Raw genomic sequence first — 20,713 nt, forward strand, 5'->3', positions numbered from 1 at the left:
GCCTAACCAATAGCAGTACAGGGCGGATTTAGGATTTGATGTGATGCGCCCAAGCAGTTGATTGGTCAAGCAATATGCTATCAATGCTCACCAACAATCAACTGGATAAGTTAATAAAAAAATCCCATGTAACTATATCTAGGTCAAACTGGCAAACACTAAAAACAGAAGTTATTAACCCTGCTAGTAACCTAAAGACCGAGATCAATTGAGTTTATGGCCTACAAAATCTACCCACATTTTTGAAAATCATGCAGCTTTCTCATGATCATTATCCTTAATTTCTTGTAATAAAAAGAACTGACATAACTCAAATTTGGAGATATCCTTTTTTGAATCAATGCTGGGGTCAATACAGCATTAAAACCATGCAGAACTACCTGACTAAATCACCTCGTGTGTAAAGAGAGCAGTTCAAAAGCCTAACAACTGAATATTTCACATTATAGAATACCAGCCAGATTTAAATTGTAGCATGTATTAAAAGTGGAATGATTCATGGATTAGCATCTCCACACAAGGATGAAACACAAATTCAGGTAGCACATTATAGCTAATTTTACTTTATATTATGAAATATAAATTTGCATGTTAAATCTTTACCCAACAACTCCAACTCTTTCATCCACATTTGGCACACTGAATCACAGGCGAAGTTTCATGCATCATTGATCAGTGAGCAGAAGCCACCACGTTTCTGAGACAGATGTTGAGAGTTCAAGTACTACTCCAGTGACTTAAACACTAAAATAAGCTTTTACTTCAGTGTTGCACTTTAGTGGCTTTCAAATGAGAGGTTTAACTGACATCCTGCCTGAACTTTCAGGTGGATCTAAAAGACCTCATGATACAATTGTGAAGAGCAGGGTGATACCTCCAGGGCCTAGATAATATTTACCTGACAAGTCAGCAATACATAATAATCCGGTCATTATTGTATTCGTGTTTGATAGTTCTGTGTACAAATTTACTGCTTAATATTTCCTACATTAAAAGATACTGTAATTGAAAGTTACTGTTCAATATTCCATAGGCCAGAATGAGTTACACTCCCAGATGGCCTGCAGAAAAATTACTTGGGATGAGAAATGAGTAAAAATACAAGTATATTTTTATCTGTGCCAAGGCTCCCTTTATCCCAAAATATTTTCAAGGATGCACTGAATAAGCATTAGACTTTACCAGCAGCTTCCTTTTCACAATTTCCAATGCTCTGCATGTTTTCCCCCTTCCCAATTTCCACACACATATTCCTGGCTTTTGGGAACCTGTCAATTTAAACATTCAATCAAAATTCCATGTTTTATTTTAGGAAATGAAATTAACTGGGATAAGAGCAGCCTCCAGAATTAGTTCCAGTTCTACGAAAAAATTCAAATCAATTAATATCTTGGTTTAACGTCTGATGCTTGGGTAATTCCACAATTGTACTGATCAAATGGCAAGGAAAGCAATTAATTCAGTGAGTTTTTTTAAGCTTATCCAATCCCTCTTGGATTCCCAAACATGGCTGGATGTAGCAGATTCCCAAATGCAGATGTTTTAATTGTGGATTTAGCAAGCAGAGGTAGTGGAAATGGGCTACTGGAAGTGGGCTGAGCAGAAGGGAATGGTAGGAGCAAGCTTCCTGTCAGATACCCAATTTTTAAAAAGAAAATTAGGATCAACTTGCTAAGAAATCAGGTGGGAGGAGGAGGTATGGTCAGTCTGTATCCCAAATATTTTATCTGAAACTACTAAAACTTCTTGGGAGGTCAAGCAGCAATTGTGGGGTGAGAAACAGTTGATGTTTTGTTAAAATGCTGGAAATGTGAGACAAAAGAATGTGCAAGAATGACATTGCAGGCCCTGGAAAACAAAATAAAAATAGAATTTTGGAAACACTTAGCAGGATAGGTAATAATTGTGTAATGACAGGAAAAAAAAGTTAATGTTTCTATCTGATGATCTTTAATCAGAATTGGCCACTTCAGATACAAACCAGAAAGGCTGATTATTTGAAAAATTTTATTAGGCACTTTATATTACAAGTTTTACAGTATCCATTCTGTTTGAATCTAATGCCAGTGCTACAGGTTAGTGTCATAAACCCAGAGGTCTAAGGTCCATAATAACAACTCAATTTTTGACCAGACTAATATAGATACCATTTATTTCAATAACTGTATTCCACGGCCTCTCTTCACCACAGTACGTGTTCATTGGTCTCTCTACTGGTCATATGGATTCTCCTGATGTTCTTATCAGCATGCAATATTACAAGAAATAAGAGCAGTAGGAAGCCAATCAGCCCCATAGGCCTGCTCTACCCATGTAATAAGATCATGGCAAATCTTATCTTAGCCTCAATGCCACTTTGAGCTCTCCCCATACCTCTCAATGCTCTTGTAATTCAAATGTCTTTCAATTTTCACCTGGAGTAGATTCAATCACTCCACCTCCACACAGCTCTCTGATGTAGAGAATTCCAAAGAGTCACGACCCTCAAAAAAAGAAATGCACAACTTTGACTCTTAAATATCCTGACATATCAAAAAACTGCAATGAGGAAGTCAAACCAACTTGATTGCGGCACAAGAATGGGAGAATAGTTGAAGAAACAGATAATAATATCAGTGCATATCAGTCCCAAAGTACTAGACTGAGATTAGATAGAGCAGCTGCATGCAACAATTCCACACAATAATGAATTACTATAGAAAAATTTGGCCACACACAAATTGATACAGAACTCCAATAATTTGTCCTGTGAACTTGCAATTGTTGGTCAGGTTTTGACTCTTCAGAAAACAAAATTGGTATCTTAAGTAACGTCGAGATATTTTACTGTGGGTGGTAATTTTGGACAGTAATTCATAACCCCTCTGTACTGAACAACTTACAAGACTTAGTTCTATACCTATTACATCACTTTAAAGTAACCAGATGTTTTGAGGCTCTGGTGATCTGAGAGACATGCATCTATCAACTTACTCCAGAGTCTCCTTAGCAATCGTTCTACATTTGCAATCACACATATCTTTCGATTCCATTCCACCAAATGTATCACAAAAGGGACATAAATAAGAATACATTTCTTCACACAGTAAAGAATCCTTGGAGCTCACTATCTAAGAGGGTTCAGTAACCACCTCTGTCCCACCCAAAAAAGAAAATCTTCCTCTTCTCTATCAATGATTTAGGTGGAAGGACCAAGTGTAAAATGTCAAGCTAGGTGGCAGTGTAGACTACGAGGATGGTCTAGGGAAGTGGTGGGGATGTAATACAGAAAGGCAAAGTAATGGGCAAAGTCACGGTAGATAGAAAATAATATAGAGAAATGTGAGGTCATCCAATTTGGTTGAATAATAAAGGTGAAGTGGTTTTTGAATGTTGAAAGGTTGGAAGTTGTTGCTGCTCTTAGAAACCTGGGTATCCTTATTATTAGAGACAGCATGCTATTAGGGAGGGAAAAATAGTGTGTTGAAAACTACTAGGAGAGATTTTGAGTACAATGGTGGAGATATTTTGCTCCAATTAAATACACCCTGGCGAGTCTGCATCTGGAATATCATTGACAGGTCTGGTCTCCCTAGTTTTGGCAGACTGATTGCAACAAAGGTTCATCAGATTCATTCCTGGGATGAAAGTTTGTCAAATGATAAGATTAAGTACACCGGGCCTGTACTTTCAAGTTTAAAAAAAATGATAGGTAGTCTCATTGAAATATTCTGAAAGGTCCTGTCAGTATAGATACAGAATTGTTATTTCTCCTGCCTGAAGTGTCTAGAAGCAGGGGTCACAGTCTAAAATTAGAGGACAGAGATAAGAAGAAATTTCCTCACATAGTAATGAACCCTTGGAACTCACAACCCAAGGGGATTCAGTTTCTAAGTATATTCAATTCAGAGATCGATAATTTATTAACATCTAAAAATCTAAAGGACAAGGGATTAGTGCAGGAAGTGATAAGGTAAAAATTAGCCATGAATGAACGGCAGAGCAGGCACGAGGGACCCAGTGGTCTGCTACAATTTCTCTTGTCCTTAGACAGTGCCATGAACATCATGGATGATTTGCTATCATGAGGAGCTAAGTGAATGATGAAACCCAAGTGGGAACTGCAGACTCTAGCACAGGTGAAGAGAGAAGGAAGGTGAGAAGTCGACTAGTTAAGTAGGTTGAATGGAACTTGATGTGTTCTTTCTGTGGCTTTAGCTGGACTTCCACAAACTCCTGATGAACAGAATTGAGGTTCTCAGTATCTTCCCAGATTCTCCTACATTCTCCTACATGTAGAGAATCCTGAGAGTCAGTGAGAATGCAGCCATGGACTGATGTTTCCAGGTCCTAATGGACTTCATCCTAGGACTTTAAAAGAAGTGGCTACTGAGGTAGTTGACACAATAGTCTTAATTTTTAAAAATTCAGTAGTTTGAGAAGAATTAATTAGACTGGAAAATAACAAAATTCCTTTATTCAAAAAAAGGGAGAAAGAAAGCAGGAAGCCACAAGCCAGTTGGCTTAACATCTGTTATTGGGAAAATACAAGTTAATAAAAATGTTGCAGCATGTGGAAATATTCAAGACAATCACACAAAGTCAATGTGGTTTTGTGAAAGGGCAATCATGTTTGACCAATTTATTGGAGATCTTTGATGTAACATGTGCTGTGGGTGAAAGGGGAACCAATGGAGGTACCTTAAGATTTTCAGATGGCATTCTGTAAGGTGCCATATCAAAGTTTACATTGTAGGAGGTTATATACTAGTGTGGATAGAACATTAGCCAACATCAGGAAACTGAAAGTAGGCATACATGACTGTCAAGATGAACAGTGTGCCACAAGCACTGGAGCAGAGGCCTCAACGCATTACAACTTATAAACATGGCATGATGAAGGACATTGAGGGTTAAAGATGGGAAATCATGATGCAATTGTATTAAACACTGGTTAGGCAACATTTGGAGTATCGTGTGCAGTTCTGGTTGCCACATTATAGGAAGGCTGTGGAGACTTTGGAGAGGGTACAGAAGAGGGTCACCAGGTTGCCACTATAAAAAGGCAACCTGGATTGGAGTGTATTAGCTATAAAGAGAGGTTGGACAAACTTACATTGTTTTCTCTGGTCACCCCTTGAAGGCTGAGGGGTGACCTGAGAAAAGTATATAAAATTATGAAAGGCATAGGCAGGATAGACAGTGTCTTTTTCCCAGGTGGAAATGCCAAATGCTAGAGGATGTAGGTTTAAGGTGGGGGGGGGGGTGTGGGGGGTGGTGGTGGTGGTTTAAAGGAGATTTGCAAGGCAAGTGTTTTCTTTTCCCCTACACACAGAAAGTGATAGGTGCCTGGAAAGTGCTGCCAGGGGAGGTGGTAGAAACAGATACAATAGTAATGCTTAAAAGGCATTTGAACAGACACATGAATAGGCAGGGATACAAGCCAGGTGCAGGCAGGTGGGATCATAGTCAGTGCAGACATGGTGGGCCAAAAGGCCTGTTCCTGTACTGTTCTATGTTCTGTTTTCTGGCACCAAAGGTATAGTTGCTAAATTTGCTGAGGACACAAACACAGATAAGGCAAATAAGTTGCAAAAAGGACACAATGTCACAAAATGATATAGATGGGTTAAGTCAGGTGGATAAAGGTATGGCAAATAGGAGCACAATATGGGAAAATATGAAATTGTCCACTTTAGCAAGAAAAATAGGCATACTGTACATTAGACAGTTATATAGGGCATTGATGAGACCACTTCTAGAGCACTGTGAATAGTATTGGTTTCTTTAAGGAAGGATGTTAATGCATTAGAAGCAATTCAGAAAAAGTTGCTAGGATTACTACATGGAATGGGCAATTTGCCTTATGAGGAAAGGTTGGACAGGCTATGCTTTTATCTGCTGGGGTTTAAGAATGTAAGAGGGCACTTTAATGAAATATATAAGATCCCGAGAGATCTTGACAGTGTATATGTAGAGAGGATATTTCCTCTTGTGGGAGAATCTGGAATTAAGAGTCACTGTTTAAAAATAAGGGGCCGTCCTTCTGGCACAGCGATTGAGGCAATTTCTTTTCTGAGAATATCACGTTTTGGAATTCTCTTCCTCACAGCAAACATGGTGGACAATTAAATATTAACAGAAGGAGGCAGCAAAGCCAAGACAATCTCCATCCTCAGTGATATCACAGTCCAGCATGAGTGCTAAAGAGGCTACAGCATTTGCAACCATGTTCAGAGAAAAGCGTCAAACAGATGAACCATCTTGGCATCTTTCTGAGAGTCCCACCATCACAACAGTTAATCTTTAGCCCACTTTGACTTACTCCATGTGATACAAATAATTTTGATGTCTTGCACTGTACTGCTGCTGCAAAACAATAAATTTCACGACATATGTCAGGAATAAAAAACATGATTCAGCCCAGCTGCAGTTCTGAATTCCTATGCTTCAGAACTAGCCGTGCATCAACCCAAACTGTTCCACTATAGCTTCAACAATGGCATCCATATAATGTGGAAAGTTGTCCAGGTGTGTCCTGTTCACAAAAAACAAACTAAATTTGATCTGCATAATTACCACCCAGTCTACTCTCAGTAATTAGCAAAATAATACAAGGTATCACCAACAGTCCTATCAGACAGCACTTACCAATAATCCCTTTACCTATTTCTAGATTGGGTTTCGGAAGAACTATTTCACCCCAGACCTCATCACAACCTTGGGACAAAATGAACCAGAGCTAAACTCCAGAGGTGAAGCAAGAATGATTACCCACAGCATAAAGGCAGCATTTGGGTGGGTTCTGATAAAACTGAAATTAATGTCATCAAGGAGAATGCACTCCAATGAAAAATGATTGCAGTTGTTAAAGGTCAATCATCTCAGCCCCAGGATCTCTCTGCTAGACTTCCGCAGTTCTGTATCTAGGTCCTACTGTCTTTAGCTGCTTAGTTAATGAATTAAGTTAATGAAATAAGTTAGTGAAGCTTCCTTTCATCATGTTAGAAGTGGGAATGTTAGCTGATGAATGCACAATGGTCAATTCCATTCGCAACTCTTCAGAAAATGAAGTAGTTCATGCCTGCATTCAGCAAGACCTAAACAACATTAAGGCATGCCCTGATAAGTGGCAGATAACATTTGCTGTACAAACATGCCAGTCAATGACCATCTCCAAGACATTCAATTGCATTTCCACACCATTAATATCCTGGGGATCACCATTGATCACACAGGACCAACCATATAAATATCATGACTTCAAGAGCAGGTCGGAGCTTGGGTGTGCTGTAGTGACTCACTTTCTGACACTCCAAAGCCTCTTCACCAACTACAAGACAGGAACATAATGGAATACTCTCCACTTGCTTGGATGAGAGCATCTCTAACAACTCTGAAGCTTGATTATTATCTAGGGCAAAGAAGCCCGCTTGAGTGGGACCCCTTCAACTACCTTCAATATTCATTCCTTCCGCCACAAGCACACAATGGCTGCTGTATATCACCTACAACTGTAGGTGTGTGCAGTTACCTGCTTAGGCTACTCCAATAAGCACCTCCCGAACCAGTGATCTCTAGCTCAAGGTGGACAAAAGGCAGGCGCATGTGAACACACGCCGTGCAAGATCCCCTATAAATCACACACCATTCTGATTTGGAAATATAATTGCTGGTCCTTCAGCTTTGCTGGATTTAAATCCTGGGAGCTCTCTATTCAATAACATGATGGGAGTACCTTCACCAGGAGTGCAACAGTTCAGTAAAGTGGCTCACCATTAATATCTCAAGGATAATTAGAAATGGGCAATAAAGTCTGGCTAAACCCAGATTCATAGAGGTTGGGGACTGGCAACTGAGCCCACAATGAATGACAAAACCCCTGGATATGGTTTAGGTTGCTGCTTCATGTGGCAGAGATGAGTACTACCCTTCCAAAACATCACAGTGGAAAGTTTCTATGGAGAATCACAATCACTTCCTTTATTTGGCTGCATCCCAGATATAAACATGAACTGAATAACTGCCATCCCTCACCAAACACCAAAAGCAGAATTTAACCTATTTTATAGAACTTCCTCTACATTCTCTGTACACCATAGCAACAGTCACTACATAAATCAGCCATCTGGAAGTAGTAATAATATAGCAGTGAACAAAACAAAATGCACAATATTGGCAAACAGTTAATAACAGATGACAACTAGTTCACTCTCGGCACAGCCTACCAGAAACCAAACTCTGTATTTATTGTAGTTCATGAGAATTTGTTGGCGGTATGTACTGGTTAATTGGAAACAAAAAGTATTACAAAATGGACTAATACAGTAGTCAGCCACACCCTACAGTTAGTAGGACATAACCAAATATGCTGATGTAAAGTCTGAAACAGATGGGAAAACCATATACAGAATTTCATCCAGTCCAAAATCCATAATTAACTCCTAACCTCCGATCAGATGAAGCACTCAGTGGCAGTTTTGGAATACAATTTTGGTTAACTCAATGTATCTGGAATAAACAGCTAATAAAAGTAATGACAACCATGAAACTACCATATTGATGTCTTTTGAGAGAGAAAACAACATCCTAGTGTACGCACAACTTCAGACCCATAAATTTTTTAAATGGACCTCAGAAAATTACTCGGTTTTCATAGCAATAGTTCACCATCAATTTCAAGGACACTATGATTGCAATTCCCATGAATGTTTAGATAATCAAAGTACCTTTCGAAATTCTCTAAAAGTCTTCAACATGCATGGTCATAGGTCTCCAAAATAGCTGAAGTAGTCTAGATCCAGTCCACTGGTTGAAATTTTCTAATCAGTTCCTCTTTCTTTTCCCACTTAATACTTCAGGGAATAACTGTAATGGCTGCTGCTCATCATAACACGGGCAAACAACTATAGTTTCCTCTTTCCGGTTGCCTTAAGAAAACTCTTATTCCCAGCTATAAAATTAATTGTCTGATGCAAATGTAGCCATTTAGGGATGGCCTTGAATATACCTAAATCCCATGAATGAGTTTCACAATGCTTCTTCAAATTTCCCTTCTTGAAAATGCACATAGCTTTTGTGGTCCCTCCAAAAGGCTAGGAGCTCACCACAAGTCAAACCTCAGGTACAAAGATAGACTGATCTATTCTGTCACTGAATCACTCAATTAAATCAAACCCAAAAACTTCTGCAGTTTCTGCAGCAGCTTTACTTAAGGTATATTTACGAACACAATTACTGGTCTCAAAGCCCTCGAATCATAAATAAGCCTTGCAGGAAAACTGAACACACTCAGATTAAATAAAAGGCATCAACTGCACAGGAATACCACCACTTTCTCCATCACTGGATCAAATACTGGTAATCTCATTGTAACAACATTGAGACTACCTTCACCAATGATATTGCAGCATTAAGAGTGCAAGATAAATGCTGGTCTTCCAGTGACACTTGAATTCCAAAAAAAAAAGACAATTTTTGTCTATAAAGAAAACAAATTTCATCAAGTTAAAGAATGCTTTTGGGAACCAACAACAAATACACAACTTATCATTAATAGTGTACTATTAGTAATCTGCCACTGTAAAAATACAGAGGAACCCAACAGTTAAGAACATAAGAATTAGGAGGAGTAGGCCATCTGGCCCGTCGAGCCTGCTGTACCATTCAATAAGATCATGGCTGATCTGGCCATTAGAGGTGACATCAGTCTGGGCTAGAAATTCTTGGGTGCAATAAAAGCAGGCAGAAAAATGTACCAAAGTTTCCATTTAAAAATTTATCAACATGCAGTATTTATTAAAATTAAATTCATTCTCATACTTGATGCTGAAATGAGCTTCAATGCAGTTGGCCTGTCATTTAACAATCCAGGCTCTTTCCCAGTGGATTGAACTTCACCTTGGGAGCAGATGAAGCTCATAATGAGTTATATCATCTCAGCCAGAACAGCAACTGGGGCATTGCATCACTATCCTACAGACTGAATTATGGGAGCATGGGAACAGTCACCCAAATAACTGCTTCTGATGACCACTGGCAAGAATCATCATTACAGATCCGTAGAATTTAGGTGATAACCATCCTAACGGCCTGCTAAGGCACTGAATAATGGCAAGTTAAAGGAAGTATCATAGTCCATCTAATGCAGAATAGAGCAGAAAGGAAAGTATTTTGGAGCAGAATATATTCCACCTGCATTTGTACATTTAGTTTCTCCTGAATCAAAGGTAGAATAGGAATATAGCTAAGGCACTGAGACAGAAATAAATGTCAGAAACAAGTGCAGCAATGATATCTCTGGCATTGATTTAACAGTGTAATGGGAAAAAAATATTGTGCCCTTGACGGGATTTGATGTCCAATATACAGAAATAAGTGAACCAAAAATTGAGCAGCTACCACATACTGCGCTCTCATTCCCCTGGAGTTGGCATCCCCAAATCTGTTTTGATCTTAATGACCAAGCCAGTCTGGAGCAAAAAGACCTTGAATGTCATTACTGAGTTAAATAAGCTGGGCAGAACTACCCCTATTCACAAAATTCATCTGCAAGCTTTTGACAAGTGGCAAGGACCTACCCCTGCTTTGTCATCTGTCAACAATGTCATGATTTTTCAGAAGCATTTAAAAACTATTGAAAACTCCAGAACAGTTTGAAATACTTACGTTAAATCAAACAAATAATTGTTCTTACTTCTTGGGTCCCTAAGAATGGATTTCCCAGTGTAAATGCTGGGTAATCTCAGCAAGTTTCTTCCTGATGCCAAAAAAGTGAGAAGCTAGGAAGGGGCTGTCAGATATTGCTACTTGTAAAAAAAACGCAAAACCCCAGCCATCAAATCTTGCACAGACTTCCACTTGAGCAACAGCATCAGACCAAGGAAGGAAGATGTGTGCTGGCAATTCTCAGAGTGGCAGTGCTGATCCAGAGGTCAATAATAACTATTATCAGATTCCAAGGTAATTACATAATCTGACTGATGTTCTTGACTTTAAGGTTACTGAACCAAGGAGATTAATTGCACAAGACTTCTAGTATAAGAGTATTAAAAAACCATGAATAGGCCAACTAGCCTGCCGTAGTCTTTATGCCCTGGCAATTCAAGTACTTGCCCAGATACTTAACTGTTGTGGGAATACCTGCCTCCACCACCTTCTCAGGCAGCGTGTTCTAGATTGCAACCCACTCTGAGTGGGAAAAAAAATTCCTCAGATCACCTCCAAACCTCTTATACCCCTTAAACCTACGTCCTCTGGTCTTGGACACTTCTGCCACTGGGAAAATTTTCTTACTATTTCCCGTATCTATGCCCCTCATAATTTTGTACATGTGTATAAAGTCCCCATTCAGCCTTCTCTGCTCTCAGGAAAACAAACTTAGGCTATCCAGTCTCTCCTCATAATTGTAATATTCCATCCAGGCAGCATCCTGGTAAAACTGCTCTGCACTGTCTCCAGTGCAACCACATCTTTCCTATAGTGTGGCAACCAGAACTGCACACAGTACTCCTGCTATGGCCTAACCAATGTTTTATAAAGTTGTACCAAGACCTTCTCTATCTAACAATCTTTGTCCCAGCTAACGAAGGCAAGCTAGCCCTCTTTACTACTCTACCTACCTGTGCTGCCACCATCAGGGATCTTTGGACTTTGCTGTAATTATTTATTCCTTTGTTCCTCAATACTCTCTAGGGACATACCATTCATTCTGTCCTATCCTTATTAGACTCCCCATAATGTATCACCTCACACTTATCAGGATCAAATGTGCTATTGCCATCACCCTACCCAACCCATCAGTTAATCAAATATCATTCGGCAACCTAAGACTACCTTTTTCACTATCAATAGACTTCAAACACCCTTTTCCTCAAATGAATGTTTTGACACATTGAAGATAATGGTGAAATTTGCCATAGGTGGCACCTTCTCTGTGAAGGCAAACCAAAGATACAAGAGATGGTCCATGCTTTCCAGGGTTTCCTCCAAGTGCTCTGGTTTCCTCCCACATTCCAAAGACGTATGGGTTAGGAAGTTGTGGGCATGCTATGTTGGCGCCGGAAGGATGGCGACACTTGCGGTCTGCTCCCAGAACACTCTACGCAAAAGATGCATTTCACTCTGTTTCAATGTACATGTGACTAATAAAGAAATCCTATCACCATCAACCTTTATTGTCAGGTGGCAATGTTGCATATTAGGGGCAAATTAGTAGAGGACTTTGCCTTGCAGATGTTGAAATGCAAGGCCCATTCTCTTATACGCTCAATGAATGAGCTCAAAGCTCAACTCAAGCTATGGCAGAAGGAGCTTTTCAGACACTTGGAAGTTGCAGTTGAGGAGGATCTCACAATGACTTTCCTTGTGGCAGACAGCAGGGAGACCTTTCTGTAATCATTGCAGTCAGATCTGTCTCCTTTAATGAATATAGTCATTATTACAACATCTCCAAGGTCCCAGTATATCCTTCTCTTCCCAGACGTGGACAAAGAGACAGTGATATGTGAAAATTTATGAGGAACAACAACTGTATGATGATCCAGGCCATGTACACTATTCCCACACCAATCCCATTTTATTCTTCACATATTTCCATCAACTACAACCCCGTACTCTTCCCCCCCCCCCCCCCAAATTCTATCACATACCTACATACTAGGGGAAATTTGCAATGGCAAATTAACAATTAATTAGCCAATTAAACCAAAGCACCTGCAGAAAGCAAACCCCACATTGAGAACTCCACAGGAGTTGAACATTAAGACATCAGAAGGAATTTCTTCACTCAGAGCTGCGAACCTTTAGCACTCTCTAGCTTAGAATCAAGTAGTACAAGAATCAGACTGAAAAGTGAGGCAGACGTTGAAGATCAGCTATATTTTTGTCAAATAGCAGAGCAGGCTCAAGTGGCATATGGTTTACTCTATTTCTTATGGACTAAGTTCAGTAGACATATCTCAAAAGAAAAATAAAGAAATGCAACCATTAACTCTTAAAATGAACACAGTCGTTTGAAATGAACCAAGATTAAGACAAGTTTCACTGGACAGTTAAACTGCTTTTATAAAATTCTAAATTTAGCAACAAGTTATACCAGTACACTTGGCACCAAATTAACATGCAGGTTATCAAATGAAGGAGGTACAACATGTAGAGGTGACAACAGGAAGAGAAAAAACACTTTTTGCTATTAAATTTCTGTAACTTCGGCTTTGAATGTAGCTTAAGATATTGATTTCAAATGCCTGTTGTATAGTTTTGACACAAGTTGCTATCCTACAACTTAATTTAGACAATTCAAAATGGAGAGACTTCATGAATAAAAATTTTGATGAGTAAATTATGACATTGCTCTTCCTTTCAGCTCTTGGAACAATTAAGCAATTAGATTTCTTACAGTTTGTGCCAATGTTGTACAGAAGCTTCAACACACTTGCATACATGTAATAATAGTTCAGGAGACATTTACCTCAAAATGTCCTCAGTTTACAATCATTCTTCCAGTGCTGTGTGAAGAATTTCTCCAAATGCACTCCTATCACTTCCCCAGAGATTACAAATTACCTCCCCGCTGCTTTATAGTAAACTGCAGTGCAGGCCGAAACTTTAAAACATGCCTTCCATTTTAAAAGGTTAAATCTCCATTTAAGTCTGCAGTCAACGCATCTTGCATTGATTGGATCATTTTCACTTGTACAGCAGAATACAAAGGAAATTGTTTATTAAGTGCATCCCATTGCCTTCATAGAAAAAATAAGGTCACAAGCCATTTTATCATTCAGTACCTGATGAATCAAAGTTGGAGCCATTTAAATGCAGTTTACTCAGGTCTCCCACAAACAAAACGGTCACCAGGGAAATCTTCAGGAGGGTTGATTGTGCAGATTTACATTCCAAGCGTTACATTTGGCATCAGAGTCACAATGTGCATATCCCTCAAACCAATGCTGCCAAAATACACACTACTCCTTAATAATGGTAAGACTTATTTTTAAAAAGAAGTTAAACCTAATATAAAGATGTTGGCTAGGATCCTGGCAGACTCAGTCACGGAACTGTTCTAGGTGCTCCAATAAACCAGCTTTGTTTGTATAACAAAAGCAGTGTACAGCTAGCATTAATTGGGAAAGGAATCGATGGGAGAAACAAATACCATCCAGGGAAACTTCTGGAGTGTGGAGAATGTACTTTGCACAAAGTAGAAACAACCAGGGAATTAGAGGTCATGAAATACATGTTAACAACACAATGAGAAACTGAAAGTCACCATTCAGTTACAGATTTCTCTGTCTGATAACGTTCATCTGCTTATTGGTGGGATACCTTCACCATGACTCAGTCCTGGTTTATTGCAGTTCTGGATCAGAGCCATTAATAAACCCATTTCAGTCAAACATGAGTTTTACAGTATTTTCAGAACATACCACATACAGCTACCTCCTACATTTATTGATGTAATTTACAGTAACTTAATACATGCAATTGTACGTTAAAATTACCAAATGGCTGAATTCAAAACAAACCAGAAAGAAGAGCAGTCAAATATCCATTATAAAAGCAAATTTCAAACAATTATTTCAGAATATCATGTTGTTGTCCTTCAAAAAACTCAACTGTTGTACTTAGTAATTATAGTTATTTTCCAAACAGAGGGAGATTCCAAGTCTGCAGCATGAGCGTTTTCAATGCAACATGTATCAGAATCAGCTGGTTCAAATTACAGTTACCCTAAAGTACTGGGAAGGATGTTCCCAACATCAGATTTAACAATGTTTATCAAATTCATTTTTGGTTAATTGGAAATTCCATCACAAAGGATCAAATTGATCCTTCTCGTTAAGGGAACATCCTAATTTTCCCAAAAACTGATCATACACAATTACTGATAAAAGAAAGGACAAAAGGCAAAATTACACAAAACACTAAAACTGACATCATATGAGATTTATTCAATTTTAGGTTTGATCCTGTGCTGAACTCTGCTAAAGTAGCAACAAGGGTGCAGGTTAGTGGGGGGAAAAGTTGATCAGAATCCTTGCTCCTGATTGCTAGGTGCATAGATTATTGGACATAGATGTGAGGAAATTGGAAAGGAAAGGAGTTAAAAGGTGAAGACCAGAAGATACCGATTTAAGGTAATAAGCAGAAGAGTCAGCTGGGGAGAAAAGGAACAGCAAGTCATTATCTTGAATGCACTGTGAGAAAGTGTGGAAGTACATTTAATAGTGCAAAAGAGAACTTAATAAGTACCCAGGGTAATAAATGTGCAGGCTACAGGGAGCAGTCAGATGAAAGTTAAGAACTCTTAAAGGAGCTGGCATTGGTACGGTTAGCCAAAGAGCCTTCTGTTCCCTGTCATACTGACTAGGTGAGAAAGTGGAGGAGATAAACCAAAAGGGCCATTTGGTCTTTCCCACACTTATTTCTCACGTTATGTTCTATACAGTGACTTCATGATTTGGCACCTGCTACCACAAAGTTACTTTTAAATTTTAGGATGTGGAAGAGCATTTACTACCTATCCTTAATTCCTCTCAAGGTGGCAGACTGTTAAGACTGTTTATATTATCAAACAAAGATCTCCCGTATGTTCACCAAAAGTCTGTTCTACTAAAGGAAATGAGAAAAAAGGCAGGAAAGGAGGTGGTTGGAGAATTCAGTGAAATGAACATTCAAAAAATATTTCAACCCAACACCAAAAAAATTAGTCTACAAATAATGGAAAATGCGAGCAAGTGGATTAAATCTCCTATTTTCTATCACATTTACTTATTGTATCCTTGGTTCAATATCTCCTATTATCAGCATACCGTGACACTGGATGCAAACTCCCACACCTAACTAATCAACCAGAGAAAACACTCTTTCCTTTCAAACTTATCCTTGCACAGGGACTCAATAATTTAGGAAGCACAGTTTAAGACATGAGCATATAATTGCACCAACCATGGATGCGACTTTTAATTTATTCAGATTTGTTTGTAATCTTTGCATTTTTATTGTTATATGACAAAATATGAATTTATGCTGTTTCAGACTTAATGTTGTCCACTTTTGGCCATCATTCTGAAATACTCCTAATACGGCACCCCAATTTCCATCCTGAAATTTTGCTCAATTAATTTTGTTGCTCATATCGTATTGCCAACTGTATGACAACTGCCCTTTAGTCCTGACATCAGTGGCATACAGGCTCCTAGTTCCCTAAACTAAAATTTAAATTCTTAACTACAAGCAAATAGGCATGCATTTCTACAGATGTCTTCACAACTTCAGGACATTTAAAGTATACTTTAACCAACAAAACACTAACATAGTAACTCTAATCAAGCAAAGGACTCTAACCCATAAGAGGGTTATCAAAAGAAAACTGACACCAAACTACATGATATTAGGGATGATGAACACAATTTAGTCAAAAATAAGTTCCGAGGAGCCACATGAAGGAAAGAAAATGGCCTCGGCTTCAGAAAGACCAGCCACTCATTATATGGAAAAATAAATACAGGCTGTGCAAAAGACTGTCATAATAAGTAAGTAGCAAAAATGGAGGTGTATGGAGCTCAAAGAAACTGAGTGCTGGAAATACTCATCAAGCCAGGCAGCATTTGTGGAGAGAGAATTAATATCTCTGGTTGATGACCATTATCAGAATGTTCTGATAAAGGTCATCAGCTTGAACCATTAACTCTCCACAGTTACTGCCTCAAAGAGATTTAAAAGGGGTGCAGCCATAGAGGGTTACGAAATTGAGAATGAAAACCTCAAGAAGCAAAATTGAACCATTACTTCACCAGGCATCAACGTACATTTACAGAGGTGATGGATGAACAAGACAGTGCAGACAGCACAGCCATTTCACTCCTGAATGGGTTAACACACTGACAAGGCTATTTATTGAACCGCTTTTCTTGGCTGACACCTCTTCTTCCATAAGTTTGAGCACAACTAAACCTCTATTGCCAGGCCAATTTAAACCAGTTAACTGATACACAGCTTTAATTATAAAATTCTCAGGCCAACATTCAAACTTCTCCATGGCCCTGTCACTCCCACTTCAGATCTATCTTCAGAGTACTCCTCCTTCCAGCTTAGCTTCATATGAATCCTGCCATCCTTCACATCACTATTACACATGTCTTCAGCATTTTAAACTCCAGGCTCTGAAGTTCTCTTGAATTTCTCTGCCAGATATACCTCCATTAAATAACATCTGGAAGCTCACAAGATTATAGTAAGGTGCAAACTTACCAGGAGCCAAAAGAATCAAATAACCACAAGGTTTTGACCAATCTGATCACCTGCAGCATTAAAGGTTACTGTCTCCACAGATGTAGCCTGACCTACTGAGTGCTTCCAGCATTTTAGATTTCCTCCACCTTAGTCTTTTGTTTTTCAGTCATCTTTCTTTGACAGTGTAAGCGTGTCTCAGATCATGTATATTAAAGCCAAGTTAACACAGATTATGAAAGATGGTCACTTCATTAAGGCTAGAGTGGTACCCACACTACCTTCAAGAAAGTGAGAAAAGGCCAAAACGTGACCAACATAATTAGGACTTCGCGAAAGAAATTTTAACTACAACCTATTTTCAGACATTTTGTAATAATGGATGCAATCAACTACACCAGATTAATTAAGAAACAAACTAAAATGTTAATCATACTTGGAAAATTCCTACTAAGTTATTTTAAAATCAGCAGAAATCACTTTTGTTTTCATACCTTCACTTTTGCAGTATTGCTAATCGATTCCTGCATCAAAGTGTACTTGTTCATCAATAACCGTCTGTAAGGGAAAAGATACATACACCTCCATCGCGTCCTAAAACTGAAAGGTTAATCTGATTTTGCATTTTAGATGCGGACAGAACCTATTACGAATACTACCGATTAGAATTATTTAAATGACCCGTTTTTCCATATTAGTTGCATTTCATCAAAGCTAGATTCAACAGATCAGAGTGGGTCAGGAACATCATTTGTACTCAGCAAGCGGATGGTGAAGGTCACATTTTTCCCTCCCAAAATTCCTGAATATTTAACCCCTAAAACGAATTAAAAACAAAACGTACCTGTTTTGTTTCTCTTGAGTTTCTTTGGTAGCGTTAGCCTCCAATCCTCTGCAAATAAACATACTAGGATCAGAAAGGCATTGTGCATTTTTTTTCTCCAGTGCAGGACCGCAGCGAAAAGCCTTCGAGAGGAGAACGCTGCAGTGCGGGTTTTGCACACAGGCCCAGTCCTGGCGTCTGCAGCAGCCGAGGGGCCCAGCCACCCTGCCTGCCTCACACCCCGCCGGGCCCCCACTTAGCCGCGGTACGGCATCAAACGGGACTGCAAGTTCCCCATTCCCGGGGGTGGGAAGGGAGGGGGGAAGACAGCAAACTCCACTTACCTCATTAATGTAAAGTGCAACAGTGAGAAATTCGAAAGCTAAACATGCGAGTAAGGCTTTAACAGTGAGTATGCGAGTAGCCGCGGCGCCAAGCGCAGCGCTCCCCCTCCACAGCCGCCATCTTCTTCTGACAGGAAACTGGCTGCGGAGCGCGCGGCTGGGCACTTCCGGTCCGCCGTAATGGCTGATCACATGGTACCGGGCACAGCCGGGGGAGGCGGTGGGGTTGTGAGTGGAGGTTGCTCTGTGCAGGAGGTCTCCGGGGAAGAGCAAGCTTTGCGCACAGTTGAGCATTGTCAGACCACCTGTCATATCTGTGGTTTGGACTAGTCCGTGTCCCATGTCTAGACTGAATACAAATGTTGCAGCCCTTCTTTGAATGGGCTGCTGCTCAAGTTGTGGCTCCACTTCAGACCCATGCTCCTGATTGGGCATCCAATACAGAAGGGGTGGGTGGGTGGGGGAGATAAGGCCAGTTGAGAGATCCTGATGAGGGAACTCCTCGTCATTCACAGGTCCATTGACGGTTCCATCCATCCAGACTACACCAACCCCCTTCCAAGGTTAAATTTATGCCCAGGTCTCCCTGGAGATAGACCATACAATCTCTGCTGGCTTGATGGAAGCCACCACAAGCTCTCGTGTATCCTGGAAGCAGAGAGCAACAGTTTGATTTTACATTTTCATAAAGTTTAAGATAAAGGAAGCTATGGCAAGGGGCAGTGGTGGAGAGCAGGAGGTGGCAATGTGGCCAGCTATAAAACAATAGAAAGTATTTATTTGTGGCAACTGGTATGGGTGTGAAGCAGGAAGCTTTGGCAATGTGGTAGACACAGTGTGGGAAATGGAGACAAGCAAACTGAAGAAGCAAAAGCACAAAGTAGGGACCTGCAGAAACAAAGGCATGGGGTTACTGAGGACCTGAGAAAGCAAAGGCACAGGGGTTCCCTGACAAAGGAAATGTTCTGGCAGGGGTGTGAGAATCAAAGGCAGATGGGAGGGGTTGTAAGGCAGGGAAACGAAGGTATGGGGACAATGAGGTGAAATAATTGAGTATGCAAATGCATGGGGGTTAGAAGGAAGCAAATGGACCGATGGGTGTAGTGGGGGAAAGGTAGGCAATTAGGGAGCAAGTAGAGGAAGCAATGGGGGTTAGTGGCAATGCGGAGAGTTTACAATGGTAAAGTTGCAGCTAGGATGGATGGGGGAACAAATCGCATCAAGTTAGGGGGAATGGTGGTCTTAGTATATCCTTCTCTAAAGAAGATGCATTTACCTGTGTCTGTGTCACTGGATAACTCATTTTATTGTTGTTTTGCTTTTTCCCTTTTCTTCCCCTCCACCATCAGATTTCTAAACAATCCATGAACACTACCTTATTATTTCTTTCTTTTGCACTATTTAGAAAATTTTTGTAATTTATAGATATTTATGTCTTTGCACTGTGCTGCTGCTGCAAAATAACAAATTTCACGTCATATGTCAATGATAATAAATCTGACTTTGATTCTGGTTTTAATTTACTTAACTGTCGTCAACACTTCCATTTCGTACAGCAGCTGATATTATTCAGCTTTCATCCTGCAGACCCACACAATTTCACAGTTTATCTTTTATTTCAGTACATAGTTTGTTAGTTTACACACTATACAACAAATATTGCGAATTCTTTATTCCCACCTATTTGTTAAAAATGCAAGAACAAATGATACAAAAGCGGATGGGAAAATAGGTTGTAAGGGGCACATAATCTACTAAGAGGTATCGACTAGTGACGTGAGAATAAAAGATGGCAGATGGAGTACAATGAGAAGAAATGTGAGATTATCTACCTTGGCAGGAAAATAGATAGGCACTATTGTTTAAATGATGTGAGCCTATTAATTGTTAGTGTACAAAGAGGTCTGGGTTTCCTTGTACAAAAAACAAAAAAAATTAGCATGTAAGTAATAACCCAAGAAATAGGACCAGAGGGAGTTCATACAGGATAGGTCAGCCCCTAAGTTCCCGTTTCACTATTCAATATGAACATGGCTGATCTACTTATTGGCTTCAACTCCACTTTTCTGATTCTCCAAATGTTTGATTTCTCCTACAGTCCAACAATCTCAGCCTTGAATATGCTTAATGCCTCAGCATCCACAAGTCTCTGGCACAAAGTATTCCAAAGATTCAGACCTGTCTGAAAGAAGAAATCTTTCTTCATCTCAGTGTAAATGGATGTTGCTTTGTCTCAAGACCATGTATCCCTAATTCTAGACTAACACTCCTACTACCCCCTTCTATGGAAACAACCTCAGAATTTTACATCTTTCAATAAGATCCACTCATTCTT

General features: G+C 39.6%; 1 protein-coding gene across 10 annotated transcripts in view; it reads right to left on the reverse strand.

The window, feature by feature from the left end:
• The window catches only part of LOC127573350 (trinucleotide repeat-containing gene 6A protein-like), a 108,466-nt gene extending 89,970 nt beyond the window's left edge, over positions 1-18,496 (reverse strand). For all 10 annotated transcript variants that reach the window (XM_052021465.1, XM_052021474.1, XM_052021473.1 and 7 more), the window contains exons 1-2: positions 18,379-18,496; positions 18,056-18,103 (exon numbers count right to left, since the gene is read on the reverse strand). In XM_052021465.1, coding sequence (XP_051877425.1) covers positions 18,056-18,103; positions 18,379-18,383 — 53 coding nt within the window. In that variant the 5' untranslated portion in view covers positions 18,384-18,496. The remainder of the gene's footprint in view (positions 1-18,055; positions 18,104-18,378) is intronic.
• Between the last annotated feature and the right edge of the window lie 2,217 nt (positions 18,497-20,713).

This window comes from Pristis pectinata, chromosome 8 (assembly GCF_009764475.1).
Source record: "Pristis pectinata isolate sPriPec2 chromosome 8, sPriPec2.1.pri, whole genome shotgun sequence".
Lineage (NCBI taxonomy): Eukaryota > Metazoa > Chordata > Chondrichthyes > Rhinopristiformes > Pristidae > Pristis > Pristis pectinata.